This window comes from Musca autumnalis, unplaced genomic scaffold, assembly GCF_047663935.1.
Source record: "Musca autumnalis isolate F117 unplaced genomic scaffold, ASM4766393v1 scaffold_1, whole genome shotgun sequence".
In the NCBI taxonomy this organism is placed as follows: Eukaryota; Metazoa; Arthropoda; class Insecta; order Diptera; family Muscidae; genus Musca; species Musca autumnalis.
Window position 1 is genome coordinate 318,258,349 of NW_027411644.1, and position 22,589 is coordinate 318,280,937.

Sequence of the window (22,589 nt, forward strand, 5' to 3'; positions counted from 1 at the left end):
TGCAGTTCTGCAACAGACCAATGGTGGATTATTGTGACACTAACATTACAAACAAAAACAAATTTCTATGTGGTTGCTGTTGTATTTGTTGTAGTATTTACTTTACCTTAGGCATGTTCGATAACTTCGCAAGTTAAAAGTAATTGCAAGTACTTGCAACTACTTCCCATTACTCTTTTATTGAACAAGTTTGTTATCGAACAGCATTTTGTAAAAGTTTTTACAAATTTGTGCAAACTTTTGTCTTATCGAACAGACCTCTTGTATTGTTCTACCAAGTTTCTCTACTATTAGTCCATGTTTAGACACACAAATTTCTCGGGAAAGTAAATTCAGTTTTTAGTCAATAGGGGGTAGGAAAGAGTATTAAGGAGCTCTTTCCTCTCCGCTCTCTCCCAAAAAACTCAATTTACTTTCCCGAGAACTTTGTGTGTCTAAACATAGACTTACTAGGCGTTTACACCAGACAGTTTGTCTTCAAATACAACTCTGATTTACTAACACATACATACATTTGTTGTTTGTCTCCCAACTGTCCATCATTTTTTCACAGACAGTGGAAAAGACAAATTTTTGACATTGTTGTAAAAGTAAGTTAGATAATAATTAAAATGTGTTAAAAATAAAAGAACATGAACAAAAACAAAATATGTGAACGCATGGTTTAATAAGAAAGGTTAGCCAAAGTTTTATGTCAATTTAAATTTTTTTCATTCGAGTATGCCTAAAACTTCAAAGCAATATAATCAAACTGTGTATGTGTGTGTGTGGTGTTTGAATAATATGCCAAACAATTTTAAAAACAATCGAATTCAATGATTTTTAAAATTGTTTTTAGACCATTTGTATGGAAGAAATTGGTGAGATTTGCATTGAAACAATCAGTTTATCATATTCACAACTCGACTATGTGGAGAAAACTTAACTCTTCATTCATTTTTCGCGTTTTTTTATAAAATGCTCAAAAAATGCATTGTAAACAAACCCACTTGTTGCTTTTATTTTGAAGTTTTAGGTATTCAAGAAAAACAAGGGTTCTATAGATTTTTTCATTTAAATCTACCTCTTTACTTATACCATGTGTGAACGGAAAACAAAAAAAAAAAATCGATGATTTTCATACGCCTGATTCGGGACGCCTACGTCACACAGGAAAGTTGTGGGATTTTCTTTTATTCGACAGAAAATTTATCCAGATAGACCCAATGTCGATTTTGACCTGTCGGTTTTTGCTGACAAATGACAATTGACGTCGACCTAGTTATCCCTAATTTTATTGTTGAATGTTTTTGTTTGTTGTTTTGCAAAAAGTCGGGGATTTTTTGCATAAATACAATGAAAATATTCGCGAAAGACATCGAAAGTAAATAGTATATTGCAGACATAGTATTGAAATACATACGCAGATAAAAACCCCATTTGGAATTGGTCACAAGCCATCTGACGAAATGGCGACATTGGAAAAACCAACTAAGAAATCGGTAAGGACTTGTCATTTATTGTGCTAAGATACAAATACATACTGTTTTTTATTTAACGCAGAAGTCCAAAAAACACAAGCAAAAGCCGAAGGAAGTTACAACAGTTCCAATCGATGATGGCGATGATGAACAGCAGGAAGGTGATGTAGAAGAAGAGTTAAAAAATGAAGTCCAAGAACTCACAATTCAAGAAGAGATTGCGGCAGTAGAGTGTGCTGCGGGGGAGGAAGATCAAAAGTCAACCACCAATACACATATTGGAAATATAGAACAAATTGTTGATGCGTCAGCTGCTGCAACAATTGATAAAATAATAACACAGGAATGCTATATTGCCTCTGATTACAAGCAGAGGGACAACAAAGAAAATGTTGAGAATGTTATTCAAGATACTGATAAAACTGTTTGTGAGGCAAACGAAGAAGAAGAAATGCGCGATAAAGCAACAACTAGCACTCCAAAGGCTACAAATGTTGAGGAACATATTGTAACTGAACCCTCAGCACCACCAGCCTTAATGGCTAGTTCCCCCAAAACCACTACTTCATTCTCCCATGAATTACCCTCAACTTCCAATATTGTTCAATATCCTCAAATACAATCACTCCGACATGAAGAATCTATAACTGAGGTAGTTTATAAGCCACCCAAAGTACGTTCTCCAGGTTTTCGTCTATACGCTAGTAAACTGGAGGCATTTTCGCAAGACCAATTAAAACAATACTATCATTGTCCCGAGTTAACAATGGTACAACAATTCGAAATGGAGTTCCTTACAAATTCCCTATTGGAGACACACGAACAAGATCCTCTGTATGCTGCTCTACAAGAATACTATCACCTACAAAGTAAATTGACTATGAATTTGCATGATGTTAAGAAATTTCGCAAAGAAGCAGCAGCTGCCCAAGAGCACATATGGGTTGAGGTACCCATAACGAAAACATTTTCCGAAAAATGTGGAGACAAAGTGGAAGTGCGAGAAACTGTTACCTATAAGTATGAGTATTTGTAATATGTTACAAGTAGACTTGACCTAAAAATAATTCCTTGTTCTTGGTTTGTTACTTATAGCATTGTTCAAGTGGATGGTAAAAATTTAGAAGCTGCCACCTCATCCTTAACTGTGCTGTTTGATATAATTTCCAACACTTACACAAGTAATTTGATTACAACAAAAATCACCAAAATTAAGGTAGGTTTTCCACTTTTCATGAGTTTGGAGGCTAAGAAAGAAGAATTATAAAATTATAAAAAAACTAGCAAAATGCCCGCTACTTCGTATGCGGAAAGGATATAAAAAAAAAACAAATAAACAATATATAATATGGAAATGACAAACACTGAAAATTTGGTCGCACTAATACCAATTTTAATCAATATTTATTTTTATCTTAGTACTGTACGTACCCCTTAAGTTCGTTTTTAAAAAAGATCAGCCGTATCTCACCCTTACACATTAACAGCGAGATCAACGTTGCACACCAATACACACCCTAACTCCAAAAAATAAAAATTCCAGCACTGTCCCTACACCCAAAAACAAATTATGGTACTCAATTTGTAAGTAATTTCGTATACTTATGGTACGTATTTCGACGACATATCTCAGCCACACACGGACATTAATACAAAATAATTACAGTAAATTCCATAATAATTACAGTAATTCCGAATCTCAAGATTCCAGCTGTATCCGTTCGTCCAATTCCAAATTGTACCAAACTTAGTATCAAGTCGAACTCTTCGTACCCATAAGAAAGATTTTCCAAAACTACCTCAATCCTTCACTTTAGTAGTAATCTTACTTCCAAATTTCAGGATTCAAACTCTATCCGTTAAACCAAATTAAAATTGTACTAAATTTAGAACAATTTAGAATTTTCGTACCAATTTTCAAAACTTCCTCAACGCAACAGGGCTACAATAATCATGCTTTCAAATTGCAGGATTCCACCGCTATCCGTTCACCTACATACAAATTGTACTAAATTTAGTACCATTTAGTGCTTTTCGTAACCATAAGTTTGCTCTTTCAAAACAACCTGAATCCTACTCTTCGACAGTAATCGTAATTCCAAATTTCAGGATTCCAGCTCTATTAATTCACCCGAATCCAAATTGTATCAAATTTAGTACCATTTCTTTCCCAAACAAAAATTTCAGGATTCCAGCTCTACCCGTTCACCCAAATCCACATTGTACCATATTTAGTACCATTTAGTACTTCTCGTACGCACACGTACGACTTTTCAAAATTTCCTCAATACTACACTCATACAGTAATCTTAATTCCTAATTCCAACACTATCCGTTTACTAAAATTCAAATTGTACCGAATTTAGTGCTTTCTGTACCCATAAGTACGAATTTCCAAAACTACCTCAATTCTACTGTCCGACAGTAATCTTAGTTCCAAATTTCAGAATTCCAGCTTTATCCGTTCATCCAAATCCAAATTGTACCAAATTTAGTACCATTTAGTACTTTTCGTACCCAAAGGTACGAATTTCTAAAACTATCTCAATCCTACACCCCTACAGTAATCTTAATTCAAAACTTTAGGATTCCAGCTCTATCCGTTCACCCAAATCCAAATTTAGTACTGCTCGTAATCATAAATACGAACTTCCAAAACCATTTCCTTATTTCAACGCCATTTCCCAACCTTGATACTTAAAATTCAGGACCATTTAGTACTTTTCGTACACATAAATACGAATTTCCAAAATTTCCCCAATCCTATGATCCAACAGTAATCTCAATTTCAAATTTCAGGATTCCAGCTCTGTCCGTTCACTCGAATCCCTATTGTACCAAATTTAGTACTTTTCGAACACATAAGTACGAATTTCCAAAACCACCCTCATATCTCAGTCCTACACTTCACAGTAATCTTAATTCCAAATTTCAGGTTTCCAGCTACATACATACGTTCACCCAAATCCAAATTGTACTAAATTTAGTACCATTTAGTGCTTTTCGTACCCATAAGTACCTCAATTCTACACCCCACCAGTAATCTCAATTCCAAATTTCGAGATTCCAACTATATCCGTTCACCCAAATCCCCATTGTCCCAAATTTAGTACCATTTAGTACTTTTCATTCACATAAGTAAGAATTTCCAAAACTTCCCCAGTCCTACACTCCAACAGTAATATCAATTCCAAATTTCAGGAATCCAGCTCTATCCGTTCACTCAAATCCAAATTGTACTAAATTTAGTACCAATTATTACTTTTCGTACACTCAAGTTTCCAAAAACCCTTTGGTGCATCTTTCTTACTCTTCATCAGTGATCCTCAGTCCAAATTTGAGGAATCAAGCCCTATCCGTTCACCCAAATCGAAACGGTACCAAATTTAGTGCTATTTAGTATTTTTCGTACCCTATGTACGAATTTCCAAAACTTCCACAATATTAAACTCCACCAGTAATCTCAGTTCCAAATTTAGAGATTCCAGCGCTATCCGTTCACCCAAATCCCCACTATACAAAATTTAGTTCCATTTAGTACTTTCCGTACACATAAGTACTAATTTCCAAAACCACCTTCATATCTCAATCCTACACTTCAACAGTAATATTAATTCCAAATTTCAGGTTTCCAGCTCTATCCGTTCATTCAAATCCAAATTGTACTAAATTTAGCACCATTTAGTACTTTTCGTACCCATAAGTACGAATTTTCAAAACTACCTAAATCCTACACCCCACCAGTAATCTCAATTCCAAATTTCGAGATTCCAGCTATTATCCGTTCACCCAAATCCCCATTGTATCAAATTTAGTACCATTTAGTACTTTTCATACACATAAGTACGAATTTCCAAAAGTTCTTCAATCCTACACTCCAACAGTAATCTCAATTCCAAATATCAGGATTCCAGCTCTATCCGTTCACCCAAATCCCTATTGTACCAAATTTAGTACTATTTAGTACTTTTCGTACACATAAGCACGAATTTCCAAAACTACCCTCATATCTCAATCCTACACTACAACAGTAACCTTAATTCCAAATTTCAGGTTTCCAGCTCTTTACGTTCACCCAAATCTAAATTGTACTAAATTTAGTACTTTTCGTACACATGATTGGTAATTTTCCAAACCATTTCCTTTTAGAAGCACCACTTCCCAACCTTGATTTCCATACCAAATTCCTATATTCCTGGGGCCTATTATTGATTTCATTAATTATTTAGCGATTTCATCAAATTACAGATTTTGAAATTGAAAATTGAATAGTTATGACTGTACATCTCCATATACGATAAAATTCTTAATTGCAAATAAATCGTGGTAATATGCACAATTCTATTGCACTTTCATTGATTTGCAAACATTTAGTTATCACCAAAAAGTCAGGTCCATACAGTTTTTAGTTGTTGTTATTTCTGGCCGATTTCTGAATTTATTCCCCTAATGTTGTCTTCAACAGCAACTCATTTGTTCATTTGCGTAATTGATGTTTATACACCATTATCACCAACTGCGACATCTGTTGCAATGGAAGATAACAAATGTCTTGTCTTTCTATTATTTAGTGGCTTACGATAAAATAAGTGCGCCTAGAAGTAAACTACAAAATTTGAAATTATGTGTGATCTCTTACGATATCAAGAAGTTATGGCATTGTTAATTTTACACATGTCTTGCAGAGGGCCAACTAAGTGAATAAGTACGTAATAGTAATAAAAAATAAGGATTTTTGTTGTTGTTATTTTTTGTGGTTCCAGGACGAATTTTCTAAAACCCGGCCTTATCTCGCACATTTGCATCAACAGTGACCCACTGGTAAAATTTCAAGTTCCTAGCTTTAGCCGTTTTGGCTGGGCGTTGATGATGAGTCAGTCAGTCAGTCAATCACTTATCACCAAGCTCATTTATATATATAGATATAATATTATGGCTCCCTAATCAATATATTTGCGTGGTAAATATGTGCAATTAATTATTGTGACAGGGCTAGCATGAGCACCTTACACAGAACGGTGACAATAAATACTTCAGCGAAATGTTGGCTTTGTTGCCACAAATGCAAATAGCAAGCATGTCTGCTTGCAAAATATCTTTTGAGCTTTATTTTAGCATGACTAAGCTTATAATAAGCCGCTGTATTTGGATACAGAGAAGCCACACCTGCATTAAGCAAAACAACAAAACACAAACTTAAACAGATATAAAATCACAATTTGTTTTCCTAAACTTTTTTATAGATTGATCAAATGATTGATGAAATCATTATATTACCCCATAGAAGACACGATCAATTATTGGAGGGGCCACTAAAATTACACCCACATTTGGACAATTATTCTTTGCAAATTATTTCGCAAATAAGGCGGGCTTTGAGCATACTCTTTCATTTTTCACGAAAGTTGTCACCAAATAAGGTAAGAAGGTACCTTCCTAGAATATTTCAATTATTTTTCATTAATAACATTACCTCTCCTTTAAGGATTTTGATAAAGATCTTAAGTCATGGTTTAAAAAGCTAATTTCTCTACATTTACGTTTGGCGACCAAAGAAGATCATTGGTTTTTACTATTCAATATATTACGCTGCCCAAGTGGTGTAGGTGCATGGGCTAGTGAATTTCTGCAAATACCTTGTAATACAAAAAAATTAACACCAACTGCCTCAACTCCCACGGCTCATACAAATGAAGTTCCATTACAATTAAATTCACCAGAAATTGCTCACTGTATGTCCGTATTGCAAGTCCTACTTTTGCCCATAAAGAAACGTAATGAATACTTGAAACAATTTACACAGGTAGGTTCGGCATAGATAAATATAGAATAGCTAATTAACTAATCATTTAAAAGTCTCAAAAGGAAATAACCGATCCAGCAAAAGAAGAACGTTGGATTCTCATTGATTCGGATGGTGAAGATAGTCATACAGCATCTGGCGATTGTGTGGGTCTTAAAGAGAGTGATTTAATTGCATTACTCAATCAAATACCATTTGAACAATTGTTTAGGTAAACAATTTAGTGAAGTAATATTTGGAAACTTGTGAATAAGTTTTTTATTTAATTTTTGTATTACAGATCAGCATTGACCATAGAAAAATTCCTGGATGATTATATAATCGAAGAAGATATGATATCGGCCCAACAAATGCTCAAAGTTTTGGCATTCTTTTCACAACTCATAACATTATTTGGCGAAGGAATGCTTACGTATAGCACAGAACGTTACAAACAGCTGGCCAAACGTTTGGGCCGTCTAATGCGTCATTCGTTGCAATATGTCTCTGATTACTATGAACTTTTTAAGTAAATGTTTATTTTATGGCAATTTTCGTATACTTAAATGTTTTTATATTTTCAGGCAAAATAATCTTTCAAAAGATGTTGCTGTGTGTGAACGTATTGCTTTGGAGAACAATGCTTTACTTTTAAAGGCATGCAGTTATATATACAGAACTCGCAACTTGGCCACATGGCAATATTTTTCATCCCTGCCATTTTCATCAATGGAAACCGATATAGTGTGGCAAATATTCTATTATTTAAATGTTGGTTTCCCGGCTGAGTTTTCATTACCCGAAGAAGGTGAGGAAATAAATACTATTAATATCCCTTGCTGCACACAAAAATAAAAAAGCTTTTAAAGGTGTTTAGGATACACCTTTTTGCCTTCATGGTAGTCTCCAAAATCATGCTTTAGGGGGGTTAAATGAATAAATTAAACATGGGATGCGCTATGTTTAGCCACGCTCAAGTGTCAGTTGTTTTTGTTACTGCTGACAATTATTCATTCTAAAGTTGATATAGCTACTCAAGAAAATTACAACAACAGTTTCGTTAATTTTCTTAAAAAAACCGAAAGTTATTTTTCTTTATCAATTTTTAGTGCGTTAAGCCTTATTTGTATACCAATTATGTTATTATACAGACCTTCACCCCGAAAACTTTTTTCTTTGTTTTTAGATTATATGGAACATTTTAGTGCCTCTGATTTTTGGGCCAAATTCAATGTAGCCAATGCCGATTCTTCGGATGAAGATTTATACTATCTGCTGCAAGCATTCTTTGAAATGGCCAATGATCGCGATAAAACAAAAGATTGGGATTTAATTAAAACAATTTGTCTGCACATATTCAATGTAAGTACTGATTCAAATATTACACTGTGTGTAATTTTTTGAGTCATGTTTTATTAACCATATTCTGACCCCGCATTGTGATAGAAGACCAAAAAAGATAAGACACGCGTATAGCCGTGCAAAAATTCACCTTAGATCTCAATAAACATATTTTTAGAACATACAAACTCTGCATAAATGGTTCTTAAAGGTCAAAATAGCAAAGCAAATGGTTCTGGTTCCTAACGGTGTGGAAGATACAGTCCTGACAAAACATTCCATTTTGACATCAAAGCCTCAAACCTTTGGAGGCATATACACGCGAAATTTGATGAGATAGGAAAAACGGCGAGACACGTATCTTCTCTTTTTTGGTTCTCTATCACGCTGCGGTATCAAAATATGGTTAATAATTTTCGTTTTGCATAGTGTTATAACGCAATAAATCGAAAATTAAATTCTTTCAGATTGGTTACCTTAATCACGATACCCGTGATATTTGTTATAAAACCGCCCGCGATATGTTGGTGAATTTAACTCTGGCCTACGAAGATTTACTCTCATGCCTGTTGACACAATTAAAGATTCGCTTTAATGATTGTGAAAATGTTGTTTATCTTTTCAAATCTCTGCCCTTGGAAAATTGGAAACCATCAATGGAAAGTTTCGAAATACTTTCAAATTGGTTGTTACATTTTGATTTTAGATCTCCAGAGAATATGCTGGCCCGCATTGTAATCAGTCATTTGAATTGGTCTCTTGACTGTGATGGCCGTTTATTTTTGCCACACAACATACATGTACGCATGGCTTGTCTTATATCAGAAGCTTTAACCAAACATGCTCCTGAAATACTGGGTCTTTCGGGTATATCGGAAAGTGTCAGACAAGTATCAAATCTTATTGATTTCACCCAATCCACAAAGGAGCAATTTACAACATGGTGCTGGAGCATTGTATCTCTGCTACGTTTGCATATAATGGATCAAAATGTGGAAACTATTAAAAAATGTTTGCAGAATCCATCAGAGAGTCTTATGTTTGTACCGGAATTAGAACGCATCGATCTAATATATCAGGGAGTAAATGAAAACCGGCCTTTGGCATTATATGTGGCTGTTTTGGTATCTTTACATGGTCATTCTATACCTATGATTTGTCAAAAGGGGTTTGAGTTAATGCAACGTTTGCTAAGTGATCACCGTCATGCGGCCGTCATAAGATGTTTGGAATTAATAGTACCATTGTTTTTGGAAACGCCAGACACATTGGGAAATGCAGAGAAGTTTCACGGCATTCTCAACACGCTGCTTAATGCCGATAAAACTTATTTAAAAATGGCCAAGGATATGATGTATCCAAATTCAGTGGGTCCTGTTTTGGAATTATTAGATAACATGATACATCATCAAATTACTTCATATACCAAGTTAGTAGTTTATAATATTTCCATCACGAGCCTAACATAAATGTGATTTTCTTTTCAGTTATGGCCTGACATCACCCTTAAATCTCATAAATGTCTGGCTTAATAGCTTAACAGCTTTGCCCAATTGGCAAAACACATATGTGGTGTATTTATTGGATAAAATCCTACGTGTGGCCTATCAATTTCCGGATGCCCATTTACAATGTGTGGAGTTTTTCAGTAATTATTACAAAGATTGCAATGAATGGAAAGGCACAAATAAAATGTCCAGCATCAAGGGTTTCTTTGGAGGTAATCAATCGAAAATACCAACCCTATCGGCCTATCAACCCTGGTTGGCTATGGTGTTGTTGGAAATTGAGTATAGAACTCAAGACAATTTTATTTGGTTGGAATTGTTGAGGCAATTGAGCTCTGCTGGCAGCAGTGCTAATTTAGATGTGATTTTAAAGGTAAACGAACGAACATTTGTAACTTGAGCCTATCTCATATGAATTTTGTAATTTATTACAGAAAACTCTAACCATTGCCAAGAGACCAGTTTTCCCAGCCAATATGTTGGTCATTTATAAATATGCCAATTTAATTGCCAACATGGACATCAATCATGTTCTTTTTCCCATTGTAAATCAAAAGTTTTTCGAATTGTTTTTATCACGTGTTCCCAGCAGCTTTGATGAACACAGTTTCCAACAAACTAATGGTGTTTCGGATAAATTCTATGAATTCAATGTACCGCTTATGAAAAGGATTAAGACCCAATTAAAAGCCGCCGAAACGTTTTATGATAATGAAGCAAAAACCCATGCCAATGATGAAAGCTTTAGTTATTATTACCGCAGTTGTAACAGGTAAGAAGGCAACAAGTACATACATAAATATATCTGATGAATATTGCAGAAGGGTGTATACGTAGAAGTCAGATAATTATGCTACCAAAAATTATTACCGATCATTAATATTTTTTTCACATATCATTCTATGAAATAAACAGTGGGAACTTGACATATCAAAATCCTTTGAGGACGCCGAGTAACCACCCCTCCGACTACTTTGAAATTCAGCCCTTGACGTCTGACATATGTGGAATTCAATAACAAGAATTCGAGGTTACGTAGAGTAAAATAGACAATTTCCAAAAATGTCATTCCCTCTAACCACTCACATCAGATATCATATATAACAATGCGGGTCCCATCTTTGGGAAATATTAAATTCCTTCCTCGGTGAGGAATATATGAATATGTATAAATTCCCACCAGTAACCACCCCAAGAACCTCGAGTTTAATTTCGTAAGAATGTGTAATTCACCCGGCCATGTCACAGCTATCTCAACAAATTAGAAGTACGAACAAGAGCATGAACTCTCTAGCCGGCACTTGAGGTGCGGACAAAGAATTCTTGTTAAGCTCTTGTGGTAATCTATGCAACGCCATGTGATTTGCAAATACAAGTGCAAAGCAGTGCAAAAGTATTTAGACCTGTCAGAATACCATCCTAAGAACTGCACCAGGGTGTATTCTTGTATTCAGCATCTGAACATGTCGGTTAAAAGCGAAAAGAGGCACCGAGCATCCATTGTTCGCTCAATACGAGCAGCGGATAGTAATTCCCATCATTTCTGTAAAATACAACCTAAAAATCCATGGATTACTACCATTGCCGATTACTACGGCCACCAAGAATAATGGCTGGTGAACACGATAACTCTGAAAATGAAACGGTCCACTTTTCGTTCCTTCTCCACAAAATTTGAAAATGCCTCCTTTAGGGAAGGACTATTATGGGTCGATCAGCCTTTAGGCTAACGAGGGTATATACGCATTGATAGAACCAAAAATGTGTTTCATCGAAGTAACACCCCAAATATGTTTGGACGAAATCTGTTTCAGACAATTTGGACTCGATTTAGTCATGTCTGTCCGTCTTTCTGATGACTGTCGAACAGATTAACAGATTCGGTCCTAAATTTGCCTGTCGTAATATTTTGTTCAAATTTTGATATATTTCGAAGATGATCCATATTGGTCCACTCTTTCAGGTACCTCCCCCACAAAATTTGACTGTCGTAATATTTTGTCCAAACGTTGATCTATTTCGAAGATGATCCATATTGCTCCACTCTTTCAGGTGCCTCCCTCACAAAATTCAAAATGTTTCGATAAAACGATGTCCACGATCACTCCCCAAGAAAGCAATCGGTTTGTTGTATATTTTGCACATTGTAATATTTCAACCAGACATAGATTAGGTTCAAATATGGACTATATCGGTCCACTCCTTTAGGTAACTCCCACACAAATTTTCGGAAAAGTGAAGTTTAAGACCTCCTCGCGAATCGTTTCGATTTTTTACAACAACTTTTATTTGCTGTCCTTACGGCAAAGGTACAAGTTTTTTCAGGGTCTAGTCCATACTTCTTGAGAAATTTGCCAGAAAGCTATAAAAAACCCCCAACGGTCATCATGTGTAGCGGCTCGTGTGCACTATGGGGGTTATCATGAATGAAATTTCCCCGTGAGTTTTGTTTTTCCGACGTTGCAACTTAAGGGAGAAAGTGAAAAAATTCACGGGGAATTGCCGTTCATGATAACTAACCCCTTATATCTTTCAAACCTAATACTGTGTGGGTTCAAACTTTGCATATTGCAATATTTCTGCGATTCGTATATAAAGTTCGAAGATGGTGCTTGGTACCTCCCTTGGATCTCGCAATATTTTGTCCAAACGTAGTTTGAAGTGGGCCATATTGAACATTTTTGTTTAAGTGCAGTTTAAGGACTGTTCAAGGATCCTTTGAACAATTTTACTGTAGCTCATCCTTGTGGCCCTACTTACAGCAGTATTGTGTTTTTCATGGGCAAGACCATGCTTCTGACACAGTGGTCCAAAAACTTAAAATTATAAGGTTATCCACTGAAATGACTGAAATGTGATATCTATCGAAAGGAACGACTCCCAAAATAAGATCCAAAATTTACTACGTCGGCCCATTTCTACAGGTTCCTCTTCCGCAAAACACTTTTGAGTTCTAATCCAAATCCATAATTTTGTCGGCCACAGAATTCATAGAACCCCATGAACACATAATTTTTGTGGAAAATAATTGTTTTTATTGATTTTGTTATGCTTTTAAAAAAGGAAATAAGCTCGGTACAAAATAAAGACGTTCACAATGTTTACTTTTAGAATTATGAAAACCTATGCATTGTGGTTGGAAGATACAGCAATTAATAAAATGTCCCAAGACCAGGATTCATTTCCACCTCAATATAATGGTGAAAAGCTGAAAGAAATTTTCAATGGACCAACGGTAAGTATTACTTTCCGAAATCCTAATATTCACATCCTTTAATTTGGATCTTGGTATTGAACAATTTCAGCATCATTGGACTGAGTTTTTGTATTTGCCACTAATACGTAAAGAGCAACGATATCAGGCCGATCAATGGGCACGAAAATGTTTCCGTTTTCGCTCAATAAAACCACTAAGAACTCCTCTACAATCGCGGGCTAAATCTACAGCCATACAACGAATCAAGAGTCATTTAAGTTCATACGATAAACAGCTTCCACCACCGATTTATGTTAAACCCGATTTGCGTATACAACAAGAAATAACATCGAATACGGCAAAAGAGTTAAAGGATAAATTAAAAATATTAACGAATACAGCAACGTAAGTTTAGTTTTTAACCCAATTCAAATGAAACAACATACATATTTAAGAAATTCCTTTTTTGTAGTAAATTTCATTTCAAGACATCCGAATTGAATTCAATAAATCGCAATTATATGGATAATATTGTACAGCTTTATAAAATGGTGCCTTATGAAGAGATTAAAATAAAAAATTGCAACTCCTTGGTGTTCAATCGTCGCTGTTCCAATCCGGCTAGAATTGTAACAATTTTGGAAAAAATACGCAAAGATGAACAAGTTCAACAGAAAGTTGATGCCTTCCGTGAAAGACATGATAAGATAATCAATGAAATGTTACATGAAAATGTTGAGGAATTTGCACGTAGTGTTGGAGAAATTGGTCAAATTATACGTTTACTACTGACAAGAGAACCTACAACTACAAACTCACCGCACGATGTTGTCGAGCGTTTAAAATGTTCAACTGGTATTGCATTTTTCTATCATGTCATTGAAAATATGTCGGAAATTACCATGAAATTTAATGCCACCAATAAATTTTATTCGGAGCTACTAAATGATTTGGGTGTAAGTATTCATATTCATAATATTTAAAAATTAATGGTTTTGTAAATAATTGTTTGTTAATTAATATGTAGGTTTTTATCCAAGCCAATCAAGAAGATGAAGGACTAAAGATTTTAGAATTGGCCTTGAAAAGACCAAATCTTTTGAAATCCCTGGCAGGAGTCTTTGTACCGTGTCAAACTAGACCACCCTATTTTCTTAAAATGTATAAATTTCTCATTGACTCTCATTTGAAACTCTGTGATACAAAAATTTTATTTGTCCTATTTTCAAAGGTAAGTCAAGAGCACATGAAAAGGGCATGAATATTATATATAACATACTTTTATTACTTTATTCCCCTACAGTTTGATTTAATTTTATGGCTTGAAAACTTCAATCCCAAACTCTATGATATCAATCAACTGTTACAATTAGTACTGCAAGGTCTTGAATCATGGTCTCAACCCTCATCAAGTCTACTGCAAGATCAATTTCGTCGTCATCTAGTACATATCTTTGACTGTGATTTTCCCGAACATTACGGTGAAGTCATGCAAATGGTTTTGGATCGTATATCTGAAAATAAATTAATGCCAATTGTTTTATTGGATCTACTAAATAGTCTCTTGGTGAAATTTAATTGTGAACAAATGCAATTGGAAACGCCACAGCATAGGATACAAGAAATCTCCATGGATTTTGCCCGTCGACAAACACTATTTAACCTTAAAGCTGCCACAGATACAGTAATGCTCTTTGCTAGACATTTTCAAAAGGAACGCTTTAATCATGGTCTGCATGGTCTCTATCCCAAACATAAAGACTATTGCCTTCCCTTGGCCATGTGGTTTTCTTGCATGGGTCACTGTGTTGTTGTCTCAGCCATTTGTACCTATCAAGAACTGTTGGCCGATCAAAGTATGTAATTAAATATTTTGTTTTTTATATGTGTAATTGTTTATATTTAATTTGTTTTTGAAAAATTTCCAGTATGTGATTTAATTTTTGGTTCCATTATTGAAATGTATTCACCATGGCTCATTACCTATACTGAAGAAACCATACGACAATCATCGGCCAATTGGATTAGGCAACTTGTGGAAAGTGGCAATGGTAAACGTTTGTTGCCTTGGAGTGAACAACATGCCAACACGAGTAAAATAATGATAAAAAATTTCATTCAAACACTGATGTTTATAATGGAAAATTTGCCAAGTAAGTATAATCCGTTGATGTGGTTCGATGTTGTTTTATCCCCTACAGTTTTATGTAAAAGAGAAGAGCACCCACCTCCAGTCCTAGATAGCAGGCCGCTACGAATGCATGTGTCCATAGTGACTTCGGTGTCAGGTCTGTTGGATTTGCAGGACATTTTAGGCCCATGTATGAGATCTCAGGATTTAGGATTGAGATAACGATATAGGTGCCTAGAGATACCAGACCGAAGTTGGGATCTTCGCTCATGGCCGGGGATCTTCCGCCGATCACAACACTGCTCGCCTACGATGAGGCGTAGTCGTCTACCACCTTTGTATGTGCTGATTCAGGCCACCTTGTCATCATTTTTAGAGTTTTGGGGGAAATTGGGGTATGTTTTGGAGTTCCTTACGAAAATGGTATCTGATTTGCTTTAACTTAATCATACAGAGGCATTCTCATCCCCATCGTAGATGTGGCTGGAATATGGGATAATTACCCAGCGAAAAGTTTGCCTCCAAAGAGGCAGTTAAATGATATGTACAAGTGATTAGGAAGTGCATCAAATTATGCATTTTCACTCATGATTTTTACAAGGGAGTGACTACTGAAAGAGGCACTCCATTGCACCGCATTTTAACTGACCCTTTGGCATTGCATTTTAACTGAACCTTTGGCACTGCATTTTAACTGACCCTTTGGCATTGCATTTTAACTGAACATTTGGCACTGCATTTTAACTGACCCTTTGGCATTGCATTTTAACTGAACCCTTTGGCACTGCATTTTAACTGACCCTTTGGCATTGCATTTTAACTGACCCTTTGGGGTAGAATATGAGGCAGTCCAGAGCACGTGTTTTGAATAACAAAATAAAATGCATTTATTAATTGTGTAAAACAAAAATATTAATAACTTTATTAAATTAACACAAATTATGAAAATTCTCTATTGAATTCAATCGCAAACATGTGTGTTTCCTCCGCTCTTCATTTAATCCAAGCTTAAGTGCTTTTGCTTCACCTGCTAAATGGGATTGATATTGTCTTCCCATCACCAGTTAAGATTTCGACATGTACTCCAATAGCACTCCATAGGGAAAGTTTCTTTTCGTGAGTTACCGGAAAAATGTTCACAAATTAAATATTATTTAGTTTGTATTAACAAATGTTTGGAAATCTTAGCACGATTATCTCCTTTTGGAAATGTATTCCGGTGCCTGTAGAGATGTACAAACTGATTTATGTACATGTAGGGATCTCTAACAACTGCTAATAAAATGTAGTGAACGGAGTGCTTTTTTCACGACTCCGTTTGCACTGCATCCCGATGCTGTTAAATTGTGAGGAATTGGAGTGCCTTTTTCACGATTCCGTTGAACTGCCTCCGGATGTTGTTAAAATATGACAAATGGATGTGATTCTTTGGATTGCTTCCAAATGCGGTTAAAATGTGGGGAATGGAGTGCCTTTTTCACGACTCCGTTTGAACTGCATAAAAACATGCCGTGAAAGAACTAGTCTACATTGCACTACTTCCAATTTATTTTGCTGGGTATCTATTAAATAAGAGGTTAACATTTCACAAATGTTATCAATGGATGTCGCCGACATCCATATGTAAGAAAATATATGCCGTCTGAAGGAAGTGGAATTCAGAAACGGTATAGTTATACATTTCCGGAAGTATCCACACTCACGAACTCTTGTTTCTGAATTCCACATCCACACTCATAATTGATTACGCGACGTTTCAATCTGGATCGAAGGGCGATATTCCCGATTTTCTCAAACAGTGTGACGTTCTTGTGTGTAAAAAGGCTTTTCTTAAGCATTTTAAACTTTGTTACTTTTAAACTTTCGGTGCGCACAACAAAATGTCGGTTAAAATAACTTGGTCATTTCTTCGGCGAGTCAAGGTGACTGAAGTCCCATCTTCCTTTTTCCCGGGGTTTCTGAGTGATATCGTTTGAGTTAGCGGTAGGTTCTTTAGCCTTCTTCATTCCCTTCTGGGTTAGATTCCACTTTAGATCAGGTGTTTTTGGTTAAGGCAGTAGGTTTCTTCTTATCTACTTTTTTTGTTTTCGCTGCAGCTTCTTTAGATACTTTGGCTTGATCAGCTACAAGGTCTCTAAACAAGACATTGTCCACCTAATGTTCAAGTCGAGGTAAAAGTTCGAGTTTTTCAGAATTCCAGTTCGGATCTTGTAATTCTAATTTCCGAATATACTGGCATATCTTCCTTAGAGTAATTGATTGATTTAGGAGATTCGTTGGATTCTCTATCGCCAGTTAATGGCCCTGTGGCATCCTGCCTTCGACATTTATTACCGACATGTGCCGAGCATTTGGGTCAATAATCCCTTTCTCCATTTACTCACATATTTCCTAAGAGACTTGGCTGGTCTTACTGTGGTATGCAGCTCGTCGTCGGTTAGGTTAAGAGTGAGTATTGACCTAGTAGGGTCAAGTTGAGAAACATGTCCTCCAGGGGTATGTCCTGGTTCTGGTCTTCTGGGACAAGCCTTTCTTGTTGGTCATCATTCTAAACTATCTTAAGAGTCCCGTGTATGTTGTCCGCACCGCAGATCGGTTTGCACCATTCTTGTCTTTATCATCGTCACCTTTCACTATCAGTAGTGTTTGGTGCTTTTTAGTAAGTTCAGCAGTGTGTGCTAAGGCATCCACACCTAAAACAACCCGATCACAATTGCTTGATCTCTAACGACACGGCTTTTGGTCCCACCAACGCTTTCCTGTGGTAGTGGGTTTTTTAGACCCCTTTTATTGTTCCCCATTTTAGTTGTTTATTGTAGGGGAACTGCCCCGATCCATCTTTGGTAAAGCACCGACGTAGCCAGTGGAAGGCCGGGCACCACTTCCCCGAATTGGGAATATTTAAACATGTTTATACATTCAAATTTTGCCATTGGGACCCCCCGAAATGATCTCAAGATGCATTTCTGACTACGTCCCTGATTTGAAGGATCTGCGGTATAGAGAGGAAAGAGGAGCGAACAGGCTTTAGAGATTATTCACTGTTAGAAGGTCACTTTTTTGGCCCAAGAGATGCCCATTATTGAAGAGACATGTTTTGTCAGGTCTGTTATGGGGTCCCTCAGACTGCTCTGATTCAACAAGTTACTATAGGAGTGTGTAAAAAACTAGCTCAGGTTGAACTTGTTGTCTTCTTAAGTTTTTGTTTTCGTTTGTTTTTTTTTTTAGTTTCCCACAAAATACTGGCACATTGCTTTAGCTGGTACGTTCACCACTTTGCCGTATCAAACATTGAGATTTATATTTATGGACCAATTCATGAAGGAATTGCAGAATTGCATTGGGAACATTTTCAGCCACAAGTTGAGTACGTAGATATGTTGTATGAGAGTTTACAAAAGGTAAATTATTTGAAGTTGCTGTGAAGTTCTTTGTTTTGATTGTACATTTTGTTTTTTTTTAGTTCCTACCATATTCCCATGCCATGTTGGGCCACATATTCATACGTATCAATTGGAATCAATGGTTTGAAAACACCCTACCCAATATACCGGGAGCAGCACACAAGACTCTGGTATCTCGTCTGTTTACGATTTTTGTAAAAATCGCCTTTGAACCGAATATTCATATGCAAATTAATACAAGTAAAGTGTTGGAGGATGCCATTAAATATCCCTGGTTTATGGTGGACTATGGAGAATTGGAGAATTTACTCAAATGGTTTTGTACAACCGTTGAACCCACCATTATATTGCGAATCCCCGAAGAATCGAATTACGTTGATAGGGCGGTGTTGGAGTAAGTTGTATATTCTATTATTGTTGTGGATTTATAACTTCTGTTTTATGGATTGTTTTCGTTTTAGTTTGTTACGTCTGACATGTGCAATGATGCCTGAAATTGGCAATCAGATGCAACAAATCTCAAATGCCACAGCCAAACGTATACTTTATACACGCTCAATGATACGTCTACAACGTCAAGCTGTCACAAAGAATCCCAAACTGTTGGCCACCAAGGAAGGCAAGAAGGTTTTCAATAATGCTTTTGAGGAACTACTGCAAACATTGAATCAATCCTTAGTTGCATTGGCCGCAACCAAATCTCGTGAAGAACAACGACGAGAAGCGCTAAATGTAATGTTGGAAATTATTTTACCCATGCAGACACAAAGTGAAGAAACGTCAAAGTGAGTAGAAAATGGATGCTGAAATGAATAATATTATAAATGTGAAGTTTTGTTTTCAGTTTGCACATTGAAAGCATTATCAAGTGGCAGGTACATATTTCAGAGCCTGGTAATATTCTAATGTGCAGCATTCTTTCGGCTTTGGGTCATATGAAAGCTTTTATTGGTGGCGCATATACCCTACTCGAGGCAAGTATTATATTCTATTTCCGCTCCTCTGAGGCCAGTTTGGAATGGCATTCACCCAGTTGGTCACAATTATTGGAAATTTTACAAATGTCCTTGGAAAAACTGGAACTAATGCCAATAATGCGTAACTCCTCCATTTTTACTTTGCACATTTTCATCTTGTATAAAATGGAAAAAATGCCAACTGTGGGTGATCAAATTACTTTCATGCAAGATTTATGTCAACTAATTGAGAGTATAAAAACTGAACCTGCTACTGAAGCCATGATGGCTGTTGTATGGGGTTCCATGATTTCATGGGGTTGTAGAATATTCCTCACGGAACCGCGGAATGCCAAGAAACCACTGATAATGTTATCACGGCATTTGCAACATTTATCTACGCAATCAGAGGGTTGGGGTGATGGTCTTTTGGGAGCTATAGGTTTGAAAAAGGACATTGTGACAAATAAGTAAGTGACAATTTCTCAGAATAAGTGAATAAATAATTCCTTTATTTATTTTTTCAGGCGTAAAGTATTGACACGTTGTTTGGCCATTGTCATATTATCATTGTATCCCGAATTAAGGTAAGATTTTTATTTAGTTCTATTTTTGTTTTATTTTAGTAATTTCTGTTATTACAGGCATTCCGTCAATCGCGTTGAACCGAATGAAGAGTATGCATCTTCCATGAGAGAGTTAACAATGCTATTGGCCAATAAAAAGTTTTTAGATGTTAAACCTTTGATCGTTCAAGCAATCAGTATTCTCGAAGAGAATACTATGCCCAAAATACAAGATGTACCCCACTTGGTTTGTCGTCTAATTTCACTTTTTTATTGCAATGGCTTTCTCACAACTGTACCAGAAGTATGGCAATTAGACTTTCATATTCCTGGTATATAACATCGATAACCGCAGTTAATCTCCAAGGTTTTACTTTTAAAGTCTGTTTAATTTGATTACCAACATGCATACATACACATACATATATTTTTTATATACATACATTCAAAACATAACCTACATTATAAATGTACCTAAGCTAAGTGATATCATTGGAAATTATGCGTTTTTCTTCCTATCTTTTTTGCATATTTAAAAAATAAAGTACATACATATATAACAATGTAATTGCAATGGTGTTGGTTTCGTTATTATTTTTTGTTTTAGCTAGCTTGGAGATCTTTGCTCTACACAGATGGCTACAGGTGCAACAAAGTGCTAAATTAACATCCTCCAGTCATTTTTGATAGAGAGCGGCTTCTTCCAAGGCAAACTCGTTCTATACTGGCATAATTGAGATCTGGTTACAGTGGCATTATTAACTCCCACAATGAGCGCATTGTTTCTGGCACTCTATACAGGCCTATACAGGTCCGTATTGCAATAGGAAAGCTAATTTCGTAGTTAGACAACAACTACTCGCTGGGGGCTGTGTTCACGCAACATAGTTCTTGTCGTAGTCCCTCACATGGAGAAGTCCAGAGCAACCCCTCTGGATAGAAGGAGTTAGTGAAGCTGCCAGGTTCCGTAAGATACTATCTAAGGACCCAAAATCCATAGGTAGTATCAAACGGAGCGATGGTTCCTGGACTAACTCCGGTCTAGAGACTTTGGATCTGCTGTCAGGGGTTCATTTTCCCGGTTGTGTTGACTTCGACGGAGCCTTGCCAACAGCAAATCACAGTCGAGTCCGAACTGTCGAGGATGAACAGCTGATTGACAGAATAACTAATCACACAAGAATTCGGTGGGCGATCAACAGTTTCCAGCCTTATAAATCACCAGGACCGGATGGTATAATACCGGCAATGCTACAGAATCTGGCTGAGCCGGCGCTATCGATCCTGGTAGAAATTTTCAAGGCTTGTTTATTGTTATCGTACATACCTTTCTGTGGAAGAAGGTTAAGGTGACCTACATCCCCAAAGCGGGGAAGCCAAGTCATACTCTACCAAAAGACGACAGACCAATTAGTCTTTCTTCCTTTCTTTTAAAAACATTAGAAAGGTTACTGGATCTTGAAATTAGAACACAATTAAACCCCAATAACATCAGGAAATCACAACATGCCTACACTAAAGGCAAATCAGTGAAGACTGCCCTGCATGAGGTGGTCGGGCATGTTGAAAAGCATATGGAAAATTCAGGCTTCACGCTGGCGGCCTTCCTCGATATAGAGGGGGCTTTCAATAACGTGAAGCTTGAATCAATCCACAATGCTCTCACAGGCATTTCCTCCATCCTTGTGGAATGGATTGATGAGATGCTGACTCAAGCATAGGAGAGTTCCGTGAGGAAATCTGTTAACAGAGGCACTCCGCATGGAGGAGTTCTCTCACCCCTGCTATGGCTTCTGGCAATAAAAGAAATACTTGTGCGCTTCGACCGGCTGAAGATCAGGGTGGTTGCTTATGCTTATGATGTGGTTGTGCTGATAAGAGGCAAATTCCTGTCAACCCTGTCTGAGTTCATGCAAAGAGCCTTAGTACAACTTGCAAACTGGGCCCAGAACAACGGTCTGAGAGTAAACCCGGAAAAACAGAGCTTGTACTATTCACTAAGAAACGCAAAATTCCCAATTTCGAGCCTCCAGTCCTGGACGGGGTGGCCCTGGAACTTTCTACGGAAGCTAAATACCTCGGCACCATTCTGGACCATCGCTTGTCATGGAAAAGAAATGTAGAGGAGTGAACGAAGAAAGGACTCATGGTAATCTATTCATGTAAGAACTCCATTGGGAAAAGCTGGGGATTGAGATCACAGATCATACACTGGCTGTATGTAACCGTGGTCCTGCCCATGCTT

At 36.6% G+C, this 22,589-nt stretch overlaps 1 protein-coding gene across 2 annotated transcripts; it reads left to right on the top strand.

The window, feature by feature from the left end:
- Positions 1–1,221: 1,221 nt before the first annotated feature.
- Epg5 (ectopic P-granules autophagy protein 5) lies at positions 1,222–20,912 on the top strand. Of its 2 annotated transcripts, none has more exons than XM_073962353.1 (24): positions 1,222–1,481; positions 1,543–2,480; positions 2,556–2,676; positions 6,704–6,880; positions 6,946–7,263; positions 7,317–7,474; positions 7,544–7,771; positions 7,827–8,050; positions 8,429–8,604; positions 9,051–10,012; positions 10,071–10,464; positions 10,526–10,863; positions 13,203–13,326; positions 13,397–13,692; positions 13,760–14,243; positions 14,315–14,518; positions 14,591–15,143; positions 15,216–15,440; positions 18,647–18,819; positions 18,882–19,216; positions 19,284–19,607; positions 19,667–20,248; positions 20,306–20,365; positions 20,423–20,912. In XM_073962353.1, the coding sequence occupies exons 1-24, from the start codon at positions 1,449–1,451 to the stop codon at positions 20,682–20,684; spliced, it is 7,689 nt and encodes a 2,562-aa protein (XP_073818454.1). In that variant the 5' UTR covers positions 1,222–1,448; the 3' UTR covers positions 20,685–20,912. The 2 variants fall into 2 exon arrangements, with proteins under 2 accessions (XP_073818454.1, XP_073818455.1); XM_073962354.1 differs by having other exon boundaries at positions 1,236–1,481; positions 7,326–7,474.
- Positions 20,913–22,589: the final 1,677 nt, after the last annotated feature.

Excerpts from the sequence above, each read along its gene's own strand:
- Epg5 (XM_073962353.1), top strand. The coding sequence starts at position 1,449 with ATGGCGACATTGGAAAAACCAACTAAGAAATCG. Across the intron at positions 13,327-13,396 it reads AAATTTTCAATGGACCAACG|CATCATTGGACTGAGTTTTT; the intron begins GTAAGTATTACT and ends GAACAATTTCAG. Across the intron at positions 18,820-18,881 it reads TGTATGAGAGTTTACAAAAG|TTCCTACCATATTCCCATGC; the intron begins GTAAATTATTTG and ends GTTTTTTTTTAG.